General features: G+C 46.2%; 1 protein-coding gene across 8 annotated transcripts; it reads left to right on the top strand.

Moving 5' to 3' along the window:
• The first annotated feature begins 1,881 nt into the window (after positions 1–1,881).
• On the top strand, positions 1,882–25,592 carry LOC113614141 (arylsulfatase E-like). Of its 8 annotated transcripts, none has more exons than XR_003430464.1 (12): positions 1,882–2,499; positions 7,037–7,081; positions 7,662–7,823; positions 9,114–9,235; positions 11,887–12,009; positions 13,606–14,029; positions 15,528–15,664; positions 16,766–16,900; positions 17,275–17,437; positions 19,652–19,773; positions 22,374–22,588; positions 24,876–24,988. XR_003430464.1 is itself a non-coding variant. In XM_027095456.1 (12 exons), exons 3-12 carry the CDS (start codon positions 7,064–7,066, stop codon positions 25,253–25,255), a joined length of 1,731 nt encoding a protein of 576 aa, XP_026951257.1. In that variant the 5' UTR covers positions 1,902–2,499; positions 6,315–6,452; positions 7,037–7,063; the 3' UTR covers positions 25,256–25,592. The 8 variants fall into 8 exon arrangements, 6 of the variants coding, with proteins under 6 accessions (XP_026951259.1, XP_026951257.1, XP_026951256.1 ...); XR_003430466.1 differs by lacking the exon at positions 24,876–24,988 and adding an exon at positions 20,471–21,409 and having other exon boundaries at positions 1,885–2,499; positions 21,633–22,492; XM_027095456.1 differs by lacking the exon at positions 22,374–22,588 and adding an exon at positions 6,315–6,452 and having other exon boundaries at positions 1,902–2,499; positions 7,717–7,823; positions 24,876–25,592.
• The last annotated feature ends 220 nt before the right edge of the window (positions 25,593–25,812 follow it).

Raw genomic sequence — 25,812 nt, 5'->3', positions numbered from 1 at the left:
ACAAGGGCGGGCAAACTTGTTCCTTATATGAGGTGAGGGTAGGGGTGTGTCCAGGGGTCGGGCTGGAGGGGAGGCTTAGGTGGTCTGCCCACCCCTTAGGTGGTGCTGTGTGCAGGGGGCATGCGTAGTACCCTGCTTTTGCTCCCGACACCTGTGTTTGCTCCCCGCTCTTCAATAGTGGCAGTTGTGTTGTTTTGGTCTCTTTGTATCTGTTGGGTGCAGAATTTGTCCCAACTGTGCATGCACGCAGTTATTTTTAGTCCCATAGAGTTTCTTTGTATTTTGTTGCTTAAGGAGAGGCGTGTCCAGGGGCAAGGACTGCAGCACTGCCTCAAGGGGTCCCAGGTCCCAACAAAGGGTCCCAGGACCCAGCGTGTCCTTATTAAAGGAAGGGGTCAAATTCAACATCTTTTCTCTCAGGGGAAGTGGCAGGATAATTAAGTGGACATGTTCAGGTCAACCACTGCCGAGGATCAAACAACTTACTAGAAATGGAATTTGGGGCAAGTTACAAACTCTATTTTTATCTGTTCTACAGCAGCCATTTTTATCCCCAGGTTGTTTTTTCATTTCTTTGATTGTCCTAAAATACACATAACACAAAACTTACCATGGTGAACTCTACCATTCAGAGGGTTTAGCACACCCACAATGTTGTATAAGCACCTCCTCTATCCAGTTCCAAAGCATGTTTATCATCCCGAAAGGAGACCCCTTACCCAGTAAGAGTCCCCCTTCATCATCCCCTGTCTCCAGTCCCTGGTGACCACTCAACGTGTCCAGCCCCAAATCTCTATGGCTTTACCTATCCTGGACAATTTATATCAATGAAATCGTACACTATGTATCCTTCTGTGTCTGGCTTCTCTCACTGAGCATCACGTTTTTGAGATTCATCCACGTTGAAGCCTGTGTCCGTGCTTCAATCCTTTTGACGACCGTAATATGCCACTGCGTGGATAGACCCCTAAATGAACTCCAAATGGAGCAAAGACCTAAAACAGGGGGCTTAAAAGTACAAAGCTCTTACAAGAAAATACAGGGTTAAAGCTTCATGACTTCGGACTTGGCAATGATTCCTTCGCTATGACACCAAAAGTACAAGCGATCAAAGAGGGAAAAATAGATACATTTTACTGCCTCAGAATTAAAAACCGGTGTGTGTCAACGCATACGGCCAAGAGAGTGAAGAGACAGCCCGCAGCACAGGAAATTTTATTGGCAACACCCTCATGATAGTATTTCTGAATTCGAGATGCATTTTACTGTGCAGCCAGGTGGCAGTCACAACCTACCTGTGCAGAAACTTTCTGCCGCACCTTCTGGAAAGTTCAGGAAAGTGCTGGTGACCTAGCATCAGACGGGCATGAGTGACTCACAGTATGTTCACTGTTCTCATGACTGCAGGTTTTCCAAGTTGTCTTTTTTGGTCCCAGAAAGCTGCATCCAAAGTCCACCAACCAGGTATAAGTAATTTCAATCCCAGTTCTTCCCAGTTTTCACCAGCTTTGGGGTGCGATATAGTCACATTGACAAGGCAAGCTAGGGTCAGGTCTTCTCCTGCATCCAAATGCCCCCTTCTTCCCCGGAGGGGTCTTTTGGGGGGTAACGGATTTGCTTGTAGATACATCGGGTACATCTATAAATGCAACCTTACTCAGCCATAAAAAGGAACGAAACTGCAGCATTTGCAGAGACGCGGGTGGACCTAGAGACTGTCTCACAGAGTGAAGGAAGTCAGACAGAGAAAAACAAATACCGTATATTAACACATAGATGTGGAATCTCGGGAAATGATACAGATGAACTTATTTGCAAAGCAGAAATAGAGACACAGACGTACAGAACAAACGTTTACATTAGCGAATAGAAAAGAAAAAGAAATTGGCGTGCAGCCAAAAACGAGTTTCCACCGAGAGTCACGTTATCAGGTAATTAAACGTCATTTGTATCTAGAGGTAGCTGCAGCTTAGTCAGAGCTATTTTCTGTCTTCTGTTTATTTTGAAGGCGGATGCCAGAGGCGACAGAAACAGGACGTTTCAGGACTGTTCCAGAGGGATGTTCAAGGCAACTGCTTCCCTGCTTTGAGACACAGCCAGCAAATGCCCCGTCTGAATTGACCAAAGGCCAGGCGGGGTTCAACCTACTTGTGAATGAAAGACTCCCTGTTTCCAGCAAGAGTTGTCAGAGATCCCTCTGCAAGTGTTACAGTTTGTAAATGAGAACAGAAGGGCTTCTGTAGAAACCCGAAAAGCGCAGACAACAGACGCCAGGGACTTCCCGGCCCCTTCTCTGGACAACCTAACTTGGTTTCCGTACGATCCTTGTTGCTCTGAAGAGTGAATCAGCCGGCACATGCGTGCACCGGAGAGAGGTCCTTGACTCAGAGCTGAGATCGTGTCTCCCGGCAAGAGGACCCAGAGGGCTGGTCCCCCCCCCACCGGAGAAGCAGCCGTTCGCTTACCTACAGCCGGCCTGGCCCAGAGACAGCCCTTCAGGTAACCAGCTTTTCTTGAGACGCTAGCAAGGCCGCTCCAGCCCGGCCAGCGACCCGTGGCAGCCCCCCTAAGTACGCGTGGCTGCAGGGCACACGGCAGCATCTGGCCGTATGTTAGAGGCAACTTTCTTAAACATGGAAAGCAAAGATATGCATGTCAGATTTTTGCCTTGGGTGATGTCTACAAGGAATGCAGAATTTAGTTCAGAAAGAGAGCGAACGTAACTACGCGAGATGCTAAGAGATTTGGGAGCATGTGGATTGGACGTTGAAGAGATGCTAAGACTAAAAACTGAACCGGGTTTGGGAACAGGGCTCAAGTGTAGTGGAGAAAGCTGCCTGGGGTCTGAAGGACAGCGGGGAACCAGGGGTTGTAATTCTTTCTCCCCTGGAAGAGCATCAAAGGCTACATTATGGGTAATACTTCATTGCAGGGTTTTCTTTCTCTTTTTCTGTATCTTTTTTGCTTTTAAACCGTCAAAGTATTTGACTTTTTTTTTTTTGGTAAGTATTTTTTTTTCTCAAATCTTTATCGGCGTATAATTGCTTTACATTGTTGTGTTAGTTGCTGCTGTATAACAAAGTGCATCAGCTATACGTATGCATATATCCCCATATCCCCTCCCTCTTGCGTCTCCCTCCCACCTTCCCTACCCCACCCCTCTAGGTCGTCACAAAGCATGCAGTTGATCGCCTTGTGCTTATTGAGATATAATTAGCAGATACCATCGTGAGAGTTTGCTGTATACAAAGGGTCAGTTTGATAACATTGCTATGTTGCAATATGATGGCGACAACAGCGTTAGCTAACGCTGCTGTCACCTCCGTAGTTGCCATTGCTTTTTTGTGTTGAAAACAATTGAGATCTAGTCTCTTAGCAACTTTGACACTTAACATTACAGCAGCGTTGAGTGTAATCACTGTGGGTGGGTCAGCTCTCCAGAAAGTATTTACCTACATGTTGCAAGTTTGCATCCTTCAACATCCTCCCATTTCTCCCACCCCCCCACCCCCTGCAACCACCACCCTACCCTCTGCTCTTTCTTTGTCTCTTTCTTATGGAAAGTTTTCTCTGGTAGCCAACATGGAGAAAAGCATGCAGTGTTCTAAGGGATAAGATGCTGTGTTCATTGGAACAGAAGAATACGCTCCTTCTGTGTAGCTAAGTATAGAGAGCCTATCACTGAAGAGGTGAACCAAAGATTTGATAAAACTAAACCTCGTGTGACATTTCCACCATGTGCTCAAGCGGCGTATATACACTCAACTCTAACCCACCAGCAGAACAAGTATAACCGGTCACATTCCCTAGAAAAGTCAGAAGAAGCCCATAATATGCTTTTTCTGGGGGAAAAAAAAAGATTAAAATAGATGTAAAGAAAACAGTCATATCTACTTTATACTATATTATATATGTTCATATTTTTATATATGATTATTGTGTAGTATATATTTTATATATACATGTATCTATACATACATATACATAAATGTATTTATTTCATATATAAATACATATAAATTAAAATGTTCATATAGACCTCCTGAGAGGTAAAGATTTGTAGCCAAAAATTGCAACATGGAACAAACAGGGTACGGCGAATGCCGATGGTATGAAACGAAAGCATTTCCAGCTTCCCCCCTCTGCTCAATTTGAGATACGCCATCCAAACTGTCTACATGTTAAAACAGGTCTAGTAGGCAAAGTCCCTGGTGTTCTGTCCTTCCAGCAGAGAGTGGAGTAGTTTCATCCACAACATACATATTGTATGAGTCCAACTCCATGACATTCTGGAAAAGGTAAAATTATGGAGGCAGTAAAAGGATCAGTGGTTGCCAGGGGTTACGATGGGAAGAGGGATGAACAGGCAAAGCACAGAAGATTTTTAGGGCAGTGGAACTACTCTATATGATACTCTAATGGGCGGGGGCCGGGGTGTACATGGCATTGTACCTTGTCCACCCATGGGATGTATAACACCGAGAAAGAACCCTAAAGCTAACTCTGTGTCTGTGCAAACAGACACAATCACCTTGCAACAGGTCCCCCACCTGTACACCAGCTACCAGAAGCGAAAAAGAGGCAGCAAGCCAGGTAGCTCACACCTCACTAAGATCCTTCTTCGAAAGGAATGAGGTAAATAAACAGCCTGGGTCACGGTACGTCTCACCAGGAGTGATGGGAACCCTCAGCCTTGATCCCAACTGAAAGCTTCCCCGCTACAGAGGCAGTGACCACAGAGAGCCATCCAGAGAAACCTGTCTGCGGGGTTTCTCGCTGCCCAAGCCCTGTCCCAGTTGCATGCGATGGTCATCCGGCTGACCACAGGTGCACTGCCCTGTCCTGCCCTGTCCTTGTGCTGAGGAGGACGCAGCTTGGGGAGGTGTGAGAAAGCACCTGAACTGCAAGTGAGCTTGGAAGGAGCCACCTCTGTCTTGCAGGCAAGGGCTAATGTCCAGAGAACATGAAGCACCAGGAAATGTCAGGCTAGCTCAGAAGGAGAAGGGTGGAAGCACACTGGGGCATTTCTCCTTGGAGAAGGCCCTGCATACAGTGATCCACGCCTCTGCACACACAGCCAGCCAGCAGCTAGTCTGCACCTTCCCAGGGGACAGCTTAGATGGAGAGGGTGTCACTCTGAAAGGCTGGACGTCCCCAGCTCGGAAGCTCGCCCACCACGCGAGCCAACTTCTCTTCAAACAACTCATGAGCAGAGCTTCTGGGTCACTGCAAAAGCCATGCCAGGTCAAGGGCCACTGACCCCCAGAAGCCCCAAGTTGGCTTCCCTCATGTCTTCATGGTTCCTCATGGCCACAAACAGGCTGCCAGGGACCAGCATTTTTATTACACATAATGTTGCCCAGTCACCCATTGACATTCTACCTTTATTGGGTTTCCAGGGAAACAGAGCTAGAAAGTTAGCCCAAGGTGTGATTCTCACGCATCAAGGGACAGGGTTGCCAGTTATCTGCAGAAAGTAGCTGTTGTCACCAGACGGCTTTGTAGACACGTAAATACACGTGTTCTTCCCCTTTCCTATGATCGTTTTGTAGGGACAGCAGCATACTCTCTTGACTCTTTTTTTTTTTTTTTTCATTTAAAATATATTGGATAGGGCTTCCCTGGTGACGCAGTGGTTGAGAGTCCGCCTGCCGATGCAGGGGACACGGGTTCGTGCCCCGGTCCGGGAAGATCCCACATGCCACAGAGAGGCTGGGCCCGTGAGCCATGGCCGCTGAGCCTGCGCCTCCGGAGCCTGTGCTCCGCAACGGGAGAGGCCACAGCAGTGAGAGGCCCGCGTACCGCAAAAAAAAAAAAAAAAAAAAAGGTTAAGATGGGAAATTTTGTTATGTGTGTTTACCACAATCAAAAAATCTTTTAAATATGAATTGGAGATCATTTCATATCAATATTTTCTCACTTAATTTTGCATTTTCCTTTATACTCCTGCCTTCTATATCGGGAATCAGGAATCTCTGGTCTGTTTGGCAAACTCTGCCTGTTTTTGGAAATCAAGTTTAATTGGAGGACAACAAGGGCCAGTCATCTGGGTTGTCCATGGCCATTTCCATGCTATAACGGCAGAGAGAAGTAGTAGCGACAAGACCATCTGGGCAGAAAAGCCCAAAATATGTACCATCGGCTCTTGATAAACACATGTTCTACATTCTTTTTTATTTTGGCCGCGCCTTGAGGCTTGCAGGACCTTAGTTCCCCGACCAGGGATTGAACCCCGGCCCCGGCAGTGAAAGTGTGGAGTCCAAACCACTGGACCACCAGGGAATTCCCCACATTCTTTTTTTTTTTTTTTTAAGTCACATCAGGACTCAAACGCAAAGGCAGACACCCCAAACCAGCTGGTTTTTCCAGCTCGTCAGGCTGGAGCAGAATTCCAAGCAGGACGGAGCCACTCCAGCTCTGCCCACAGCCTGCCTCCTACATTCTGCTCCCAGGTGCGTTATTTGCACATTGGCTCCGTTTCACCCGAGGGCCTATCTCAAGGGCGTTCACAGCTTCCTCAAGCTGAAACACGGTCCACTGGAGCGGGACACCCACTTTGTCCAGAGCTCGTGCAAGTGAGAGCCGTGAACCACGACCTTGGTGAGGCCCCAGAATTCCAGAACCTTCAGCGGAAACGTGGCTTTGCTTCCTTGCTCCATGTATGGGATTTAAGATCCATCTGGACCAAACATGGTTCCTGGCAGCCACTCCTGGATCTAGAACACCTCGGGAACTTTCACCTGCAGGGAGATACGTTTCTGTTCTGACAGAGTGCCTCAAAACCGATCACACTCTGACCTAAGCTAGAGCTAACAAAGGCCATGTTCTCCGTTCTAAAGACAGTGTTCAGCATTCGTAAAGCTTTTCGAGTAGGGAAGAACATTCATTCCTTGATGAGTTTTTAGGAGTTAAGATGTTATTGATAGCATCAGAGAGAATCCACGTTTCCCTTCTCCTTACAGACTTACTGTTTGACTTCCTGCATTAGTTCATTTTCTGCTGCCTGTGTTAATATCAACCTCTTTATCTCTTACAGGAAATACAAGGACAGAGAGGACATGTTATGTCTGGAACACTCTTGGTAAGATAGGATGATGGGCACTCGTTCATCTTCTAGGTCTGCCTCTGTGTGACTTCATGTCGCTTTCTCAGAATGCATTGATAGTAAACTGATCTTTCTAAATTAGTAATTGATCACTCCCTTCTGAGGATTCACGATTAATATACACGTTCCACGCGCCCTTTCCTGGGAGGTGCTCCCTGGCAGCTACAGAAAGAATTCCACCTCACTCTTTCCGATGCAGCTGTGCATCCAGTCTTGCCATGGCGCCGGTGTCTGGTTTTCCGGGAAGCCCACGACACAAATTCCATCAGATTCAGATTTCCATCTTTATTTCATGACGCTGCTGGGGATTGGAACACCATTGTCCTGCTGTTTATTTGCGTGCCCAGGGTGGCATCCATGAAAGGATGAGTTGTTTTTAACTTTTAAAAAAAAAAGCAAGAAAGAGAGAGAAAAAATTCAAATGCCTAAGAGGTGTATTCAAACTCTTCTGAAATGGGATGATAATATCAAAGTCCCCTAAAAGAGGGAACCCAACTTCCCACTTACAGAAGTAGTGTCGATAAGGTGGAAAGCAGCATGAAGCCTTGTTGGGTAGCTTGTTTTTCAGGAGCTGGCTGGCTCTGACAGTCAGTGTGTTCCTGGATTTGAAGCCCTCAGCTTGCCGCAGTCTATCTGGTTCCCGTCCGAATATCCTTCTCCTGATGGCAGACGATCTCGGCATCGGAGATGTCGGCTGCTATGGCAACGACACCATAAGGCAAGGACCAGAGAATTGCTCATCTGACACCCCGGTGCAGAGGCCACTGCTATCGCATCTGACCCTCGGTCTGTGCAGTTCAAACTATAACAGAATTGTACACACATCATTTCTCTGAACGCCCTTAATCCCGCCTTCTTCCCACACCTGCACGAACGCCAGCTCACACGCATCCTGTGTGTGAATAATCGCTTCACTCTTAAGTATGATCTCCATCAGCACAGTCTCTGGTAGCACAGGCACTACCCTGACGCTGCATCTGAGTCCCACCCTCACGTCCCACCGACAGTGCGCTGGTAATGTGGAGTCAAATCTTCCAGTTAGGATTAGCGTGCCCGCACAGCTGTGCTTAAAATACGTAACCAACAAGGACCTCTGTAGAGCACAGGGGGCTCTGCTCAATCCTCTGTAACGACCTCAATGGGAAAAGAATCTGAAACAGCATAGATACACGTCTGTGGATAGCTGAGTCACTGTGCCGCACCCCTGAAACTAACGCAACACGGCTCATCAACCCCACGCTAATATAAAATAAAAAGTAAAGAGAAAAAGAAGACTGTGTCCTACGTGAGAAGTCGCTCTGGACTCTCAGTTCTGGATCTCTTATCGTCTCTGCCTCGGCAGCAGTCGTACATTGTGGGAACTTGGTCAATGATAACGCAGTGGATACTTCTTGGACGTTTCAGAAGACATTTGAAGGTTTTCCACTGCCTTTTTAAAAATTACTAATTGTCATTGGACTATAGTTGCTTCACAATGCTGTGTTAGTTTCTGCAGTATAACAAAGTGAATCAGTTAGACGTATACATACAGCCACTCTTTTTTAGATTCCCTTCCCATGTAGGTCACCGCAGAGCACTGAGTAGAGTTCCCTGTGCTATACAGTAGGTTCTCATTAGTTACCTATTTTATATATAGTAGTGTGTCTATGTCCATCCCATTCTCCTAATTCATCCCACCCGCCCAGTATCCATATGTTCGTTCTCAACGTCTGTGTCTCTATTTCTGCTTTGCAAAGAAGTTCATCTGTACCATGTTTCTAGACGCCACATGGAAAAGATATGATACGGTATCCGTTTTTCTCGTCTGGCTTGCTTCACTCTGTATCACAGGCTCTAGGTCCATCCCCAGCTCTGCAAAGCCGTTGTCTTTTGTTCGTTCCTAAGAACGCATGCATGTGTTAATTGGCGACTGGAAAGTTTTCTATTAAGTAGGATGTCACTATGCTTACGGGAAGAGCCTCTGTGTTTGTGTGCTAAGGAGTAAAGCAGTTAACGTCTCCGTCTGCAGGACTCCGAACGTTGACCGCCTTGCCGCGGATGGCGTAATGCTCACCCAGCACATCGCCGCGGCTTCCGTGTGCACGCCAAGCAGAGCCGCTTTCCTAACAGGCAGATACCCTCTCCGATCAGGTTTGTCCTTCCTTCCGTCTAACCACGCAGTGGGCAGGAACATGCTCTTTTTGACTAATCGTGTGCGGATTCTCCAGTACAGTGGGAAGAGAACGCTCTAAGTCCCCCATCAGATTGGAGTCCGTAAGAGCTATAGATAATGAGGTGACACCGGTAGAACCCGGTGCATTTGATGGTCTCCTGTGATGTGAATAACCATATAAGGCAGGCGTTGGCAAACTCTTTCTCTAAAGGGCGAGATATTAAATACTTTCATCTCTGTGGGCCATGTAGCCTGTGATACAGCTACACAGCTCTACTGTTGTAGCTTGAGAGCAGCTACAGACCTTACATACATAAATGAGCATGGCTGTGTTCTGATAAAACTTTATTTATGAACACTGAAATTTAAATCTCATATAGTTTCATATGTTATGAAACATACGACTTCTTATTTTTTCCCCAACCATTAAATAAAACGTACAAAACCATTCTCCACCTGCAGGGGTTATGCAATCAGGTGGTAGGCAACATTTGCCCCGGGGGGCATAGCTTTTCAACCCTTAGTATAACATACATAATAATCTACCCCGAGGGATATTAAGGGACCTAACAGGCGTTATCATGACTCTGGTTGTGCAAAAGTTTAAGTAACCAAATATGTTTAATCTGAAGAAGAAGAGATAGGAGTCTCCGAAGATTGTTTCCAAATCTCTGCCCGCCGCGTGGAAAAGGAATTTCTTTTGCTCTCTGTGGCCCCAAGAAAAAGATCTGAGACCTCGGAATGATTTTAAAGAGGGAAATACGTCGACAGAATATTCCTCCCCTTCCACCTCAGGGGCTCCAGAACCATCCTCTTCTGCATTAAAAGTCTTGCAGATCTTTTGTTATAAAGTTCCGGGGTTTTTGTTTGGTTGGTTTTGGGTTTTGGTTTTGGTTTTAGTTTTGTTTCTTGAGAGGTTTTTGGTGTGTTTTCTTTTGTTTCTTTGTTTTTTTGGCTTTTTTTGTTTTCTTTTGTTGTTTGTTTTTGGGGGGTTTGGGGCCTTTTGGTTTTTTGGTTTGGGGGTTTTTTTTGTTTGTTTTTCAGAGGGGTTTGGAGGGTTTTTTTCTCCCAATCTTCTATCTCCCTGGGGATTTGGGTAGAAAGTAGACTAAAAGTTTGAAAGTCTGTATAATGTCCTTCTGCCCTTTGACCCTGAAGCTGACTCCTGGGAGTAGGGACAGACCTCAGACCCTATATCAGCCGGAGTTCTCCAGAGAAATAGAACCAACAAGATCTAACTATCATCTATCTATCTATCTATCTATCATCTATCTATATATCCATCTATCATCTATCTATCATCTATCTATCCATCTATCATCTGTCTATCCATCTACCATCTATCAATCTATCAGCTATTTATTTAGGATCTACCATCTCTGTCTCCTACTCTGTAAAGAGATTTATTTTAAGGAACTGGCTAGTGTGACTGTGTGGTTGGCAAGTCCAGAATCCTCAGGGCAGGACAGCAGGCTGGAGACGCAGGTGGGATCTGGTGTTGCAGTCTTGAAGCAGAATCCCTTCTGTGTCTGGAAACCTCAGCTTTTGTCCTGGAGGCCTCCAACGGACTGGATGAGGCCACCCACCTGCACGGGGGTCACCTTCTTTAGTTGAAGTCGATTGATTGCAGATGTTAACCCAATCTACACAAGACTTTCACAGCAACACCTAGACCCATGGACTAGTGTTTGCATGGCTGGGGACCGTAGCCTGGTCAAGTTGACCCATCAAAGTGACCCCCAGAGACCCTCCTATATATAGTTCTCTGCAACCTGCTCAGGGAAGAATAAATCCTCGACAACATAAGCTGAAACACCCCAACTTTCTTTGTCCTGACCTAGAACTATTTGGTTTTCACTAGCCTTCATTGAACCAGACGCATTCTTGAGGTTTTGGAAAATCTCAGAATTCTCCAATTTCCAAAGCATGATCACTGAGAACTTCATTCGCTCTTTGAACCAAGTGGATCCTCTCTGATCAGACTGAGCTGCAGTCATCAAAAAGGTCTAGGAGGCAAAGAGCATCTTCTAAATCGTGGGTTCTCAACTGCACACTGCAGAGCTTTATAAAAATATTGAACCTACATTTTTAAATGATTGGGTAGAGGTCCTGGATCTATCAGGGTCAGGATGAATTATGTCCGTGGTTCCCTACCTTTTCAGCACATGAGAATCATTTGGGGGGACCTTTTAACCATTCCAAATTCCACCCCAGACCAACTAATATCACAGTCTCTGGGGTGATATGATAACCAGGTGTCAGGATATTCTGGAAACCCCTCCCATGATTCCAATGTGCAGACCAGTTTGAGAAGTACTGGATTCTATCAAGAGTTTGGTGAAATCATAAAATCATTTTTAATTCTGTTTTCCTTTTCATTTAATTCTCTTTCGGCTTACAACCTTGACATAGCAGGACCGTAAGTCTTCTCGCTAACATTTTCGATTAATGAATCATTTCCTTTGCTGACAAAAATAAAACCCATGAGGCCAACCCACGTTGGAAGTAAATTTTCAACTGAATTTTGAATAATGGAGATTTCCACCGAATGTTCTAAGTTAAAGTGATAATAATGATGATACAAATCGATGTCTGATTGTAACATTTCTTTGAAAACGATTGATCAAAGGTATGGTGTCCAGTAATGGTTACCGTGTTCTTCAGTGGACGGGCGTATCTGGAGGACTTCCACCAAATGAAACAACTTTTGCAAAAATATTGAAAGATAAAGGCTATGCCACTGGACTCATAGGTATGGACATTTTCTAAGTATTAAGCACATTACTTTTTTTTTCACATCTTTATTGGAGTATAATTGCCTTACAATGGTGTGTTAGTTTCTGCTCTATAACAAAGTGAATCAGCTATACATATATCCCCATATCTCCTCTCTCTTGTGTCTCCCTCCCACCCTCCCTATCCCACCCCTCTAGGTGATCACAAAGCACTGAGCTGATCTCCCTGGAGCACATTACTTTTATAGGGAGGTTATAGTCAAGTAAGAAGTTTGGAAATGAAATAGTTGGGACACAGTGGGATTTCTCATTTCTTTTCTAATTTTACCAAATTACCAAAAATTTTCATCATGCTGGTTTTCCCCATTTCCTGTCTAGAAATGTGACCACACAGCTTAGAACCTTCCTGTCTGCTTCCATAAAGAGCAGGCTTATCTTTCTATACGTCAACAAACCACGTACGTCGTGTGTAGAATGAATGAAAATTAGGGACGGCAGTTTCTTGAAAGGGGCCCAAGGAGTCATGATCATTATCATGTTATAGTAATAAGTTTTGCTAACAGTCTCCTTTGTCGATCAGAAAGAGCAAAGCTAACTCTTTAGCTCTTTGAATATAGAATCCAATAGATTCGTGGATATATCGCTCAGGAAATCACATGAGGTCTTCTGGGTGACGGACACCATTGGGCTGCTAGAAGGTACACAGAGCGTATCAACACTCCAGCAGTGACAGCAGGGGAGCTAATCACCTTCCGCTGACTGAACACGACAGGTGGGGTCTGCAAAACCTGTCACCCACCACCACCCTGACTGTAATTATAATGAATTAGCAAAAGGGACGGAGAATTCTAAAGTCAGGAAATCTTTTGCTCATGCTGGTCACATCGGATGGAGTTTTCTAGAGCCGTGTGACCACTGTGTGCCTTGATTATTGCTCTCCTGTAGACAGTCGCATAGTCAGGTGGAGTCGACGGAATAAGGGTCACCAAAGGTAGCAGGTCCTAACTGCTGGAACCTGCAAATATAACCTTACCTAGGGAAAAAGGGCCTTTGCAGATGTGATTCAGTGAAGGGTCTTGACATGAGGAGATGATCCTGGATTATCTAGGTTTCCTTATGTACAAGAACAAGGGTCCTTTCAAGAGGGAGACAGACACATATCTGACTACAAAGAGGAGACAGTGAGACCATTGAGGCAGAGATGGGAGGGATGCGGCCACGAGCCTGGGGACGCCTGGAGCCCCCAGAAGCTGGAAGAGGCGGGAAGGACCCTCCCCTGGAGCCTCTGGAGGGAGCGCGGCCCTGCCCACTTGCCTTGATTTGGGACTTGCCCTCCAGAACTGTGAGAGCATAAATTCCTGTTGTTTCAAGCCACCAAGTTATGGTACTTCGTTCCGGCAGCACAGGAAATGCTGCTACACAAGGTCCTCATTCCCTTGAAGTGACCTGGCCAGGCTGTGGTACAAACAACAGCAAACACTACCCCCACCTCCTCTACATCCCCACCTCATCCCACCACCCAGCAGAGAGCCTAGAACTTGGCAAGCACACCATACCCACACCCCCAGGGATGGTCGGACCGTTGTCACGTGTGCGTACTTCTTGCTTTTCAGGAAAATGGCATCTGGGTCTCAACTGTGAATCCTCCGATGATTACTGCCACCACCCGCTCAGCCATGGCTTTGACCATTTCTACGGAATGCCGTTTTCCATGATGGGAGACTGTGAGCCCGGGGAAATGTCTGAAAAGCGCGCAGGCTTGGAGCATAAACTCAACGTCTGCTCGCATGTCATGGCGTTGGCCGCCTTTACACTCACCGCTGGGAAACTCACTCGCCTGGTAGCGGGCTCCTGGACTCTGGTCATCTGCTCAGCCATTGTGGCCCTACTGTGCCTCACGACCTCCTATTTCATGGGTGCCCTGATTGTTCACGCCGACTGCTTTCTGATGCGAAATCACGCCATCACCGAGCAGCCCATGTCCCTTCAAAGGACGACGGCTCTTATGCTCAAGGAGGTCTCATCCTTTGTCAAAAGGTGAGTATCAAAGGTGGCTTCAGGATGAAAATGAATTCGGAATCTGCTTCTTCTGGAATGGGTACTGGCGTGGTGAAACGGTCCCAGCTCAGAAAGACTTTTTTTTGGTAAAATGGGGCATAAATGATGTTCCCTGGAACTCAACTGGATCCGTTCAAACAACTGACCAGTCAGTTGAAATTTGCTGCTGTGCCTTCTTATTTTAGAGCCAGACCAGGGAATTCCCTGGGGGTCCAGTGGTTAGGACTCTGAGCTCGCACTGCAGGGGGCACGGGTTCTATCCCTGGTCTGCAAGCCACGTGGCATGGCTAAAAAAAAAAAAAAAGAGCCAGTCCAATTCTTTGAGCACCCCTGGTTACCACAGGGGTGGTATTTAATGAACATATGAAACTGAATCACCTGTAGGTTTTGCAATAAATGCTAAGTATTTTTAAAGCTCTACCATCAGGACCAAGCGGTCCTGTGGCTAACTTCAGCCTGGATGTAAATGTGAGTGACAGTGACAAAGAGACTTACCAGGCCAGACCAGGAGGGACACAATGAAAAGCTACACCAAACGGAGGCCACTTCGTGCTCCCCAAAGGGGTTCCAGTAGAGTGGGTGACTCCATGGAACCCCAACTTACCTGGGTGGTGATCATGTTCCGGAATACTCTTAGAGAGCTCTTGATGGAATTGTCAAATCTGGGTCAGGTGTGAAGCGAATACTTGGCTTTCAAATTAGAACAAACTAACCTGATGTGTCCTTATTAAGTCTAAGAGCTTCACCTTTGCTTCTGTCCTTTAAGGGTGTAGATTAGACCATAAAGATCAGGTGAAGACAGGGGAAGGTGAGGAATTGTCTAGATTGGGGAGAATCAACTTGAGATTAGTAACCCCATATACATCATTTTGAAAGTGGGTTTTTTCATGACTATTCCACACCCTAAACTTCATTGCATAAGAGCAGTTGTAAAGAAAACTGAATGTGCAAATCACTTATTCTTTCAGCTAAGTTGGAAATCAAAAAATATACCGAAATAACAATAAAATAAAAGTCAGACCAGATGGCATCCTGGTATTCTATTTTACTTTCCGTCATCCGAAGTCCATAGAGTTAGAAAACGATAATCAGGAAGAAAAAGACGTATAAAATCGGTGTGGAGGGACTTCCCTGGCGGTCCAGTGGTTAGGACTCTGCGCTTCCACTGCAGGGGGCACGGGTTCGGTACCTGGTCGGGAAGCTGAGATCCCACATGCCGTAGCACGGCCAAAAAATTAAAAAATTCGTGTGGACTTTTCCAAAGACTTTAGAAGGAAGAAAGTCATCACACTGAAGATTCTCAGACATAGGAACATCACGCCGTGGAACAGATCTCCGCAGTTGCTGCTGGTGGGTAGAGCAGCACAGTCGTGTATCTGAGTAAGGACGTGACAATGAAGATCTGTATTTAGCATCTGTGGAGCTCAATCTCAGGTTGGCCAAAAAATAACTCCCATCACATTGTATCTACTTTCAGAAACAAGCAAGGACCTTTCCTCCTCTTCGTGTCCTTTCTACATGTCCACACTCCTCTCATCACTACCGAGAACTTCCGAGGGAGGAGTCCCCATGGGCTGTACGGGGACAACACAGAAGAGATGGATTGGATGGTGGGTAGGTACCTTTTCCAGATGAGAAAGTGATGGTTCCTCGTCCAGAAACTGCAGGAGGGAAGGATGTAAAGAATGAGAAGACCAGGGCTTCCCTGGTGGCGCAGTGGTTGAGAGTCTGCCTGCCGATGCAGGGGACACGGGGTCGTGCCCCGGTCCGGGAAGATCCCACGTGCCGCGGAGCGGCTGGGCCCGTGAGCCATGGCCGCTGAGCCTGCGCGTCCGGAGCCTGTGCTCCGCAACGGGAGAGGCCACAACAGCGAGAGGCCCGCGTACCGCAAAAAAAAAAAAATGCAGACCTGGTCAGACTGTATAAAAAAGCAACACCCAAACACCAAAGAAATACACTCGTTTTTTTAAATCTGTAACTTTTAACCAACCACCTTCCCCCATTTTTTCCCACCCCTCACCCTCACCTGCAGTAGCCACCAATCTGTTTTCTCTTTCTGTAGGTGTGGCTTTTTGGATCCCACATGTAAGTGAGATCACACGGTATTTGTCTTTCTCTGTCTGACATACTGCACCGAGCATAATGCCCTCAGGGTCCATGCATGTCGCCGCCAGTGGCAGGATTTCCTCCTTTCTCAAGGCCGGATAACAGTCCGTTGAATGTATACAACACATTGTCTTTATTCATTCATCCATCGATGGACACTCGGGTTGCTTCCATGTATCGGCTATTGTAAATACTGCTGCTATGAACATGGGGGTACAGATATTTTTTTATGTGACTCTAAGAAACTTAGAACTGCCACTGAAAACTATTCTTCATCCATGTACAGATGCCTTTGTCACCGTCTTTCCTAGACCATCCTGTTCCCTATTTTTCTCTGTAATCTTCTTTTGCCTCATTTGTAAGGGTTCACGACGTTGTCCTATGCAGCAGGTACACTTGTAGCTTTCCTGAAACTTTCTGGAAACAGGATGGGGCACATACAAAGACATATGTCAATCTTAGATCAAGGATGCTGAGAATAGCACAATTATATTACTGCTGACTCCCATTAAGCTTTAACACTAAAGACTCATTTAAAGGAAGCGTTCCAAAAATCCGGTGTAAGAGTTTCTTCTATTTTGACTGGCACACACCCATCTATTCTTGCAGGGCAGATCCTTGATACCTTGGACACGGAAGGTTTGACCAACAGTACCCTCATTTATTTTACGTCGGATCATGGGGGATCCTTAGAGGCTCAGTTTGGAAACCATCAATATGGTGGCTGGAATGGGATATATAAAGGTAAGGGTGAGACATTCCCAGATCCATGTGTACTGGCTTCATCTCTTCCCAATAATTCCCAACGCTTTCTCTGGAATGGGAGTTTACAAAGCAAAGTCACAAAAACCAAAGGAACCCAAATGATCGTTGTGGTCAACAGAATAATGTCCCCAAAGGTATCCATGTCCTGACCCCTGTGTGGTGGAAAACCAACACCCAGAATAATAAATAAAACAAAATCTATGCTCTGCCAGGGAGGAACTACATGTCATCATGTAATTAAAGAGGGAGGGAGAGAAAGAGAGATTTAAAACAGATGGAAAGGTTAAATCACCCAGGTAAGCAACCACTTTGGATTTTCAATCACATTCTTTCCTGTTCATGTTTAAACACAGGTGGCAAAGGCATGGGCGGCTGGGAAGGTGGGATCCGGGTCCCAGGGATACTCCGGTGGCCCGGGGTGCTGCCCGCTGGCCGCCTGATCCACGAGCCCACCAGCCTGATGGATGTCTTCCCCACCGTGGTCCAGCTGGGGGGTGGCCAGGTGCCCCATGACAGGTACAGAGCAGCCCAAAGAAGGTAGTTGCGTTTTGTGTAGAGCCAACATGTATGTCAAACATCACTGTCACTTTTGTTTGGCATAAAACATCCGTGAGATCAGTATCTGGAAGAACGCTCATCATTCTCTGCTGGGATCCAACGTCTGCTTCATTTTATGCACAAAATGTCCTTCTCTTCTCAGTCTTAAGTGAAGCCATTTGATAATAAGGACGATTGTCACTGAAACGCATCAATGAATTTACTAACGATTCATCACAAGAGATTCCTTTTGATGTAGTGTGGTAGGGACTTTTCATGATCCCAGTTTTTCTTATTTTTTTAATTTATTTATTATTTTATTTATTTATTTTTGGCTGTGTTGGGTCTTCGTTGCTGCACGCGGTCTTTCTCTAGTTGTGGCCGGTGGGGGCTACTCTTCATTGCGGTGCGCGGGCTTCTCATTGCGGTGGCTTCTCTTGTCGCGGAGCACGGGCTCTAGGCACGTGGGCTCAGCAGTTGTGGCTCGCGGCTCAGTAGTTGTGGCTCGTGGGCTTAGTTGCTCCACGGCATGTGGGATCTTCCTGGACCAGGGCTCGAACCCGTGGCCCCTGCACTGGCAGGTGGATTCTTAACCACTGCACCACCAGGGAAGCCCGATTCCAGTTTTTCTTCCTTTAAAAATTATAGAAAATTTGGGAGGAATAGAAAGAAAATAAAATTATTTCGTAAACTTGACAACGTAGAGATGAATACATGATTAAGTTATATGATACCTATGTACTATATATATTTAGATATATTATATATTTATATTTTATATATTTGTATAAAATATTTAGTATATATAGAGAGATATATATGTACATATCTATATATATTTAGACACTTTATGCATGGACAAAAATTTTAATGGCTTTACAGTATTCTTTCAACTAACCTCTTACAGGTGGACTTCAACCGTGTTCATTTTGAAAAAAAATCTGGCTTTGTCATTTTACTCCCTGTCATAATTACCTTCTTAGTAAAAATCCCTGGAAGTTGAATTCCTGGGTCAAAGTGTGTGGCCATTTACTAAATCTCTTGATACATTTTGTCAAATTGTTCCCTAGGAATTGCTACTGGTTGTATGTGAGAGCATCTGTTTTTAAAATAATAGAACTAAAATCAACTTAACTTATACATGTAATTTATTTATTATATATATAAACGACACATACAGTATGTGTGTATGCACATATACATATATGTGTGTTATCATTTCCACTGCTTTATCAGCAGAGATGTTGAATATTACATTCTCCTCTTTTCTCTTCTCTTACATTGAATATCATGTCTCTGGTTGATTTTTTTCCCTCCTAATTGGCTGCTAATTTTTAACATTAATTTATAATATCTCATTTGTTTTAAAAATAAAAATTTGTCCATCATGTATATCACAAATGTATTTTGCTAGAAGATAAAATTCAGCCATATATTGTTGCTTGGTTTTATTTATATATACATTTATATATATTTATACACACACATATGTAAACATATGTATGTGTATATGAATACACGTTTGGAAATGAAATGATATATATTGTGTATATTCATGGTGTATATATATATATGTGCTATATATATGGTGTATCCATGCGGTATGCATATATTTTATGTATATATGGTGGGTATATATAGCACATATCTATGATATATGTATGTGGTATGTGTATATGTATAGATATTGTATATACAGTATATATAATATATAGTGTATATATTGAATATATAATACATATATTGTGTATATATTATATATTGCATATATAGTGTATATATGTCTATTTGTATATAATGATATATATTGTGTATATAATGTATATATTTTTTATATAATGATGTATATTGCATATATACACTACATATGCATATATATTTCTCTTATTATATATAGTTATGAAATGATTCCAGGTCTTGTTGAAGAATGCCGCATGCTCTATAACGACTTAAAGCTCAAGTCCATACAGAACCAAGCAGGTGTTTCCATTTTGTTCAGCTATTTGTGCTTCAGAATAAGGCTGGGGGGACCATTACTTCAGCCGAGCAAGCTGGACCCTCCAACATCTTTTAGCCGAAGGCGCTGTGTGCAGGCGGATGGGGTGCTGACTGCCCCGGGGCGGCCCTGGGCTTGTTAAGGCCACGCCCACCTTCCAGCAGCCCCGCCCTGAGTCCCTGTGCTCCTGCCTGTAGGGTGATTGACGGCCGGGACCTGCTGCCCTTGCTCCTGGGGACAGCCCAGCACTCGGAGCACGAGTTCCTGATGCATTACTGCGAGAGCTTCCTGCACGCAGCCCGGTGGCACCAACGGAACAGTGAGTAGCCTGCCTGAAGGAGTCATGTCTTGGCCTCCGTTCGCATTTTCTGCTTCTTTGTGGCTTTTGCATGTCCACGCGAGCTCCTTTATTTCCTTCTTGGCGGTATTTTTCTTCTGATGCCGGCAACGTCCTTTCACTGTCGATCATCCTGTGGCGATCGGAAGGGAATTCTCTGGTCTATGGCTTTCCCGTCCCCCAGCCCCATGAGGTGAGGTGCAACTTTTATCATCTCACACACACACACACGTGTACACACACAGGTGTTCCAACCTGATTCTAAGCTTTCCAGTCTGTCCTCTTAATCTATATTTGCTTTCCACGTGTCTTAACTTCATGACACCATCTCATACCTGTTAGATTAACGATAACTTTGTAAAACAAGCAGTAACATGTTTAGTGAATAATTTTTGCATCTCAAACTTTTCTGGGCTGTTGTGACCCAACAGTCCTTTCAAAAGAATTGTAAAATCATTTGCAACTATTTTTTTTTAATCCCACAGGAATATCAATATCCATCGTCTTCAACGTATAAATGATTTTGGGGGGGAAAGTGGTATCTTTACAATATCAGGTGTTCCCAAACTGAGGCATGTTATGTCTCCGCACTTCTTATTGAAAAGCTATTCGTTTTACCAAGCACTTTACTCCCTTACCAAGTCATTTCATTGTATTTTAATTGCTTCCATATTTATAGCTGGATTCTCCATCATCGTCTGACTGGAGCTGCTTGAGGTTTTCTGTTTCTATGAATCTTTTTAAATCCAGCTCTTGGATTTACTAAACAACTGTATTTTTAAATTTTCTAACTGCTTGAGTTCTGCCTCTGCCTTGGTCTGTGGTAACAGACTTTCAGCTATCTGAGTTTCTTCTCTTTTCTTCATTTCTGTTTCCCTCTCTATTATTCTGCATTTTGCCCTGACATTTTCTCCCTTTTTTGTGGATTTGCCTTAAGGACTTGGTTTTCTTCCAGGGTTTGGGAAGGCCTATAGCCCTCTTGCAATTCAACTCACTCTTTTTTCTTTATGCCTCAAAACCATTCTCTGGACAGGTCCAGTTGTCTGAAACAAGAATAAAAGAATACCTTTTGGAATCCCCCTTATTTGAGGAAGTTACCAATAGATTTTTAAAAAATCTCCCTCCTTTTCCTGTCCATCCTTTCCAGTAGTATCATCATCTGGGATGTTTTTATTGCTACATTTTTGGGTTTTTAAGAATTTCATAACATAGATTTCCTCTTTTAAGATTAAAAAAAAAAAAAAAAAACTTTCACTCAGGGACTTCCCCGGAAGTCCAGTGGTTAAGACTCCGTGCTTCCACTGCAGAGGGGGACGGGTTCAATCCCTGGTTGGGGAACTCAGATCCTGCATACCATGGGGCGTGGCAAAAAAAACAACAAAAACTTTCATTCAGTTACCTAGCACAGTCTACAACTATTTATGCTTACGGATAATTTTTATTGCTACATTTTTGCCTTTTTAAACTTACATACTATAGATTTCCCCTTTTACGATTTTTTAGAAAACTTTCATTCCATTGCACAGTTCAGTCTACCAGCATTTATGCTTAGGGATGATTTCTGTTGCTACGCTTTTGATTTTTTAAAGTCACATATTATAGATTTCCCTTTTTAAGGGTTTTTTTTTTTTTTTTTTTTTTTTGCGGTACGCGGGCCTCCCACCGCTGTGGCCTCTCCCGTCGCGGAGCAACAGGCTCCGGACGCGCAGACCCAGCGGCCATGGCCCACGGGCACAGCCGCTCCGCGGCATGTGGGATCCCCCCAGCCCGGGGCACGAACCCGCGTCCCCTGCATCGGCAGGCGGACCCCCAACCACTGCGCCACCAGGGAAGCCCTTAAGGGTTTTTTTTAACTTTCCTTCAGTTCCACAGCCCAACCTTCAAGCACTGCTGTGAGTGGCACTGATACCTGGGAGCAACGTTCATCCTCTTTTCCTTTACCCCGTGGCTGCCCCATTACCGAACCTCTCCTCTCTCAGTTATTGGGCAAATATCTCAATTTTTTTTTCAAGGTAGATAGGGAGTGTGTTCTTACTTTTTTTTTTTTTAACTTTTTGTTTTTCGGCCGTGTCACGCGCCATGTGGGATCTTAGTTCCCCAACCAGGGATCGAACCCACGCCCCCTGAATTGGGACCGTGGAGCCCTAACCACTGGACCGCCAGGGAAGTCCCCTGTTCCTACTTGCCATGTCTCTTCGACGGCCCCCTCACTGGCCTCCCCAGGTCCACTCTTCATCCCACTCCCATTGTCCACTTAGCCCTCCATGAAAACCTTTCCAGGACCACCCACCATACCGATTCCTCCCTGTGACATGAGCCAGCCCCTCCCCTTCTCTGGGGCAAGAGCTCGGACCCTAGGAGCCCCCGGTCACCAAGCTGCAGCAGAACCATGCCCTGTGATTCTAGAACCTGCAGTTACTGCCTCAGGGCCTTTGCACGACCCGTCCCTGCCATCGAGAACATGCTCAGGAGGCTGACCGTCCTCCGTTCTTGACCTTCACGTCCCGCATCCACCATGACCCCACCCCGCACCTTGCACACGTCCGCCTTCCATCACCTGGACCGCTTGTATTTTCTTCCAGGCATCCGGCACTCTTGGCAATCTTCTCATTTCTGGTGTCTATTTACCGCTCTCTGGCCTGAGTCCCCTCCCTACGACTCTGTCTGTCTTCTCTCTGTACTCATCTGCTGAATGATGAAAACAATCACGGACATTGAGTGAGTGTCCTCCGATGCCGATGAACTCATTTTACTCTGAAAACCCCAGCAGATGACAATTCCTGTCCCCAGTTCACAGGTGAGAAAACTGACACTTGTTAAGACAACAGGTCGCAGGGATTCCCTGGGGGTCCTTTGGTTAAGGCTCCGCGCTCCTAATGCAGGGGGCACAGAGTTCCATCCCTGGTCAGGGAACTAGATCCCACGTGCCACAGCTAAGACCCAGCACAGCCAAATAAGTAAATAAATATTAAAAAAAAAAAAAAAAAAAAGACAGCAGGTCACCATAAATGCTTCGAAGGGAACAGAAGCCAGCGTTCCCATAAAAACACCAAACCACAGCGGTGCCAGCCTGGGAACCAGGGCTCGTGCAGGGAAATCTGGTGGCTGTGGGGACGAAGGGAACGGGATGCCCGTCTGACCACAGGTCTTGGTTGCCCACACTTGCTGGCTGCATGGGGACCCCTGGCCTCATTCTCACTCTCCTGTCCAGGTCCCAGGAGCAGCCCCAGCCCTGCCCCGTCTCCCTCCCTGGTCCTCCTACACCAGGATCCAAGGGAGCCCTCCCGCCTGGTCCTGGAAGAGGCACGGCCACCAGAGTCCCGCTCACTGCCCTCTGGTTACACGTGTGGGTTCCCCAGACTTGCTGCCGTGCGAGGATGCGGGGGGATGCCAGAGGGAGAGTGGGGGCCTCCTTCCCCACGCAGCAGGAAGCCGCAGGGCTCAGGCTGTGCAGTCCTGGGTCTGACCCACGGCGGGGGGCAGTGCTGGTGTGAGGGCAGCCTCAGTCCTTCCGTTTGGTCAAAATCGCTTCCTGAGGCTGAGCTAGGTCTGGTGCCAGCTGACCTCTAGGTAGTAAGTCTTCTCAGACGCTGGAGGATGTCTTACAGATGCATGCTACTCTCTCCCTCCCTTCTTTCCTTCCTCCTTCCTTCCTTCCCTCCTTCCTTCCTTCCCTCCTTCCTCCCCTCCTTCCCTCCTTCCTTCCTTCCCTCCTTTCTCTCCTCCTTCCCTCCTTCCTTCCTTCCCTCCTTCCCTCCTTCCTTCCTTCCCTCCTTCCCTCCTTCCTTCCTTCCTTCCCTCCTTCCTTCCTTCCCTCCTTCCTTCCTTCCCTCCTTCCTTCCCTCCTTCCTTCCTTCCCTCCTTCCTTCCTTCCCTCCTTCCTTCCTTCCCTCCTCCTTCCTTCCTTCCCTCCTCCCCTCCTTCCCTCCTTCCTCCCCTCCTTCCCTTCCTTCCTTCCCTCCTTCCCTCCTTCCTTCCTTCCCTCCTTCCCTCCTTCCTTCCTTCCTTCCTTCCTTCCTTCCCTCCTTCCCTCCTTCCTTCCTTCCTTCCTTCCTTCCTTCCCTCCTTTTCTTGGTGGAACCTTCACAGCTAGAGAGAAGCTCAGGAAAAACATCACTGAGAATTCACTTAGGAAACCACCGTCCAGACAAGTAATTCATTCTTTTTTGTAAACAGCTCTGTGGCGCTCTCACTCACCATCTTAGCTCCGGCTGCCATAACAAAATACCACAGAGCAGGGAGCTTAAAGTAATGCACACTTATTTCTCACAGTTCTAGAGGCTGGAAGTATGAGATCAAGGTGCCAGCACGGTCTGGTTCTAGGGAGGACTCTCTTCTGGGTCAGATTCGGCCGCCTTCTCCCTGTGTCCTCATGTTGGGGAGAGAGAGCTCTGGCCTCTTTCTCTTCTTATAAGGACACAAATCCCATCCCGGGGGGCCCCACCTTCACAACATCGTCTAACCCTGATCACCTCCCAAGGCTCTATCTCTTAATCCCATCACGTTGGAGCTCAAGGCTTCCACGATGAATCTGGGGTTGAAGGGGTGGAGGACACACAGACATTCACGTGACATTCACGTCACCATAACATTCACCCTTTTCGAATGTAAAAATTGAGTGACATTCAGCACATTCACAATGGGTGCAAACCTCACCGTCATCTAGCTCTATAACATTTTCATCACCTCCACAATGCAACTCCAAACCCATTAAATACTCACTCCCCAATCCCCCTCCCCCAGCCCCTGGTAACCATGAACCCACTTTCTGTGTCTGTGGATTTGCCTGTTCTGGACGCTTCCTATAAACGGATCACACACTGTGTGTCCTTCTGTGTCTGCTTCTCTCACTGAGCATCGTGTGTTCAAGGTCCATCCACGTGGCAGCCTGTGTCAGAGCTTCACTCCTTTTCATGGCTGTGTGATATTCCACTGTGTGGATGGCCCCCATGCTGTGTATCCATCCATCACTTGATAGACACCTGGGCTGCTTCCAGCCCCCGGCACTTGTGAATCACCCAGCTCTCCAGCAATGTGTCCTGTGTCTCCATGCCAACCCTCCCCAATTCTTGTCCTTCCTCTAGGAGGGGCAGTGTGGAAAGTCCACTACGTGACCCCAGTGTTCCACCCAGACGGAGCCAGTGCCTGCTACGGGAGAGGGGTCTGCCCATGCTTTGGGGACAAAGTAGCCCATCATGACCCACCGTTGCTGTTTGACCTCTCGAGAGACCCTTCCGAGGCACACGCCCTCACGCCAGACACGGAGTCCTCATTCCATGAGGTGATGGAGAGAATCACAAAGGCCGTGGAGGACCATCGCCGGACGCTCAGCCCGGTTCCACTGCAGCTGGACATGCCGGACAACCTCTGGAAGCCGTGGCTCCAGCCCTGCTGTGGTCGGTTCCCCCTCTGCTGGTGCGATCGGGAAGCTGACCCACAATTGCCGACCGCCCGGGAAAACTAGGTCCCCGCTCCCTAGAGATCTCCGTTGGGGTCAAAATAAAATGGCCTGAAGACAAGCTGTCTGCTTGTGTGGGGCTGAATCCTTTCACCAACTCTAAAGACAAAGTGTTACCGAATTCAGGTTCAGCTTCTCACCGCTCAGGAATACAATACTAAACTGGTACAAACGAACTTATGTACAAAACAGAAATAGAGTCACAGACATAAAAAACAATCTTATTGTTACGAGCGGGCAAAGGGGGTGGAGGGATAAATGGGGAGATTGGGATCAACATATACACATGACTATATATAAAATAGATAACTAATAAAGACCTGCTGTAGAGCACTGGGAACTCTACTCAATACACTGTAATAACCTCTATGGGAAAAGAATCTGATAAAAGGGTGGATATATGTATATGTATAACTGACTCACTTTGCTGTACACCTGAAACTAACACATTGTAAATTAACTATACTCCAATTAAAAAAATAAAGTTATTTTAAAAAAAGAATCAGGGCTTCCCTGGTGGCGCAGTGGTTGAGATTCCGCCCGCCAATGCGGGGGACACGGTG

This window comes from Aethalodelphis obliquidens, unplaced genomic scaffold, assembly GCF_003676395.1.
Source record: "Aethalodelphis obliquidens isolate GAN/ISIS:26980383/991018 unplaced genomic scaffold, ASM367639v1 scaffold91, whole genome shotgun sequence".
NCBI classification, from domain to species: domain Eukaryota; kingdom Metazoa; phylum Chordata; class Mammalia; order Artiodactyla; family Delphinidae; genus Aethalodelphis; species Aethalodelphis obliquidens.
Note: the sequence above shows the minus strand (reverse complement) of the source record. Positions and strands in the feature narration are given on the sequence as shown.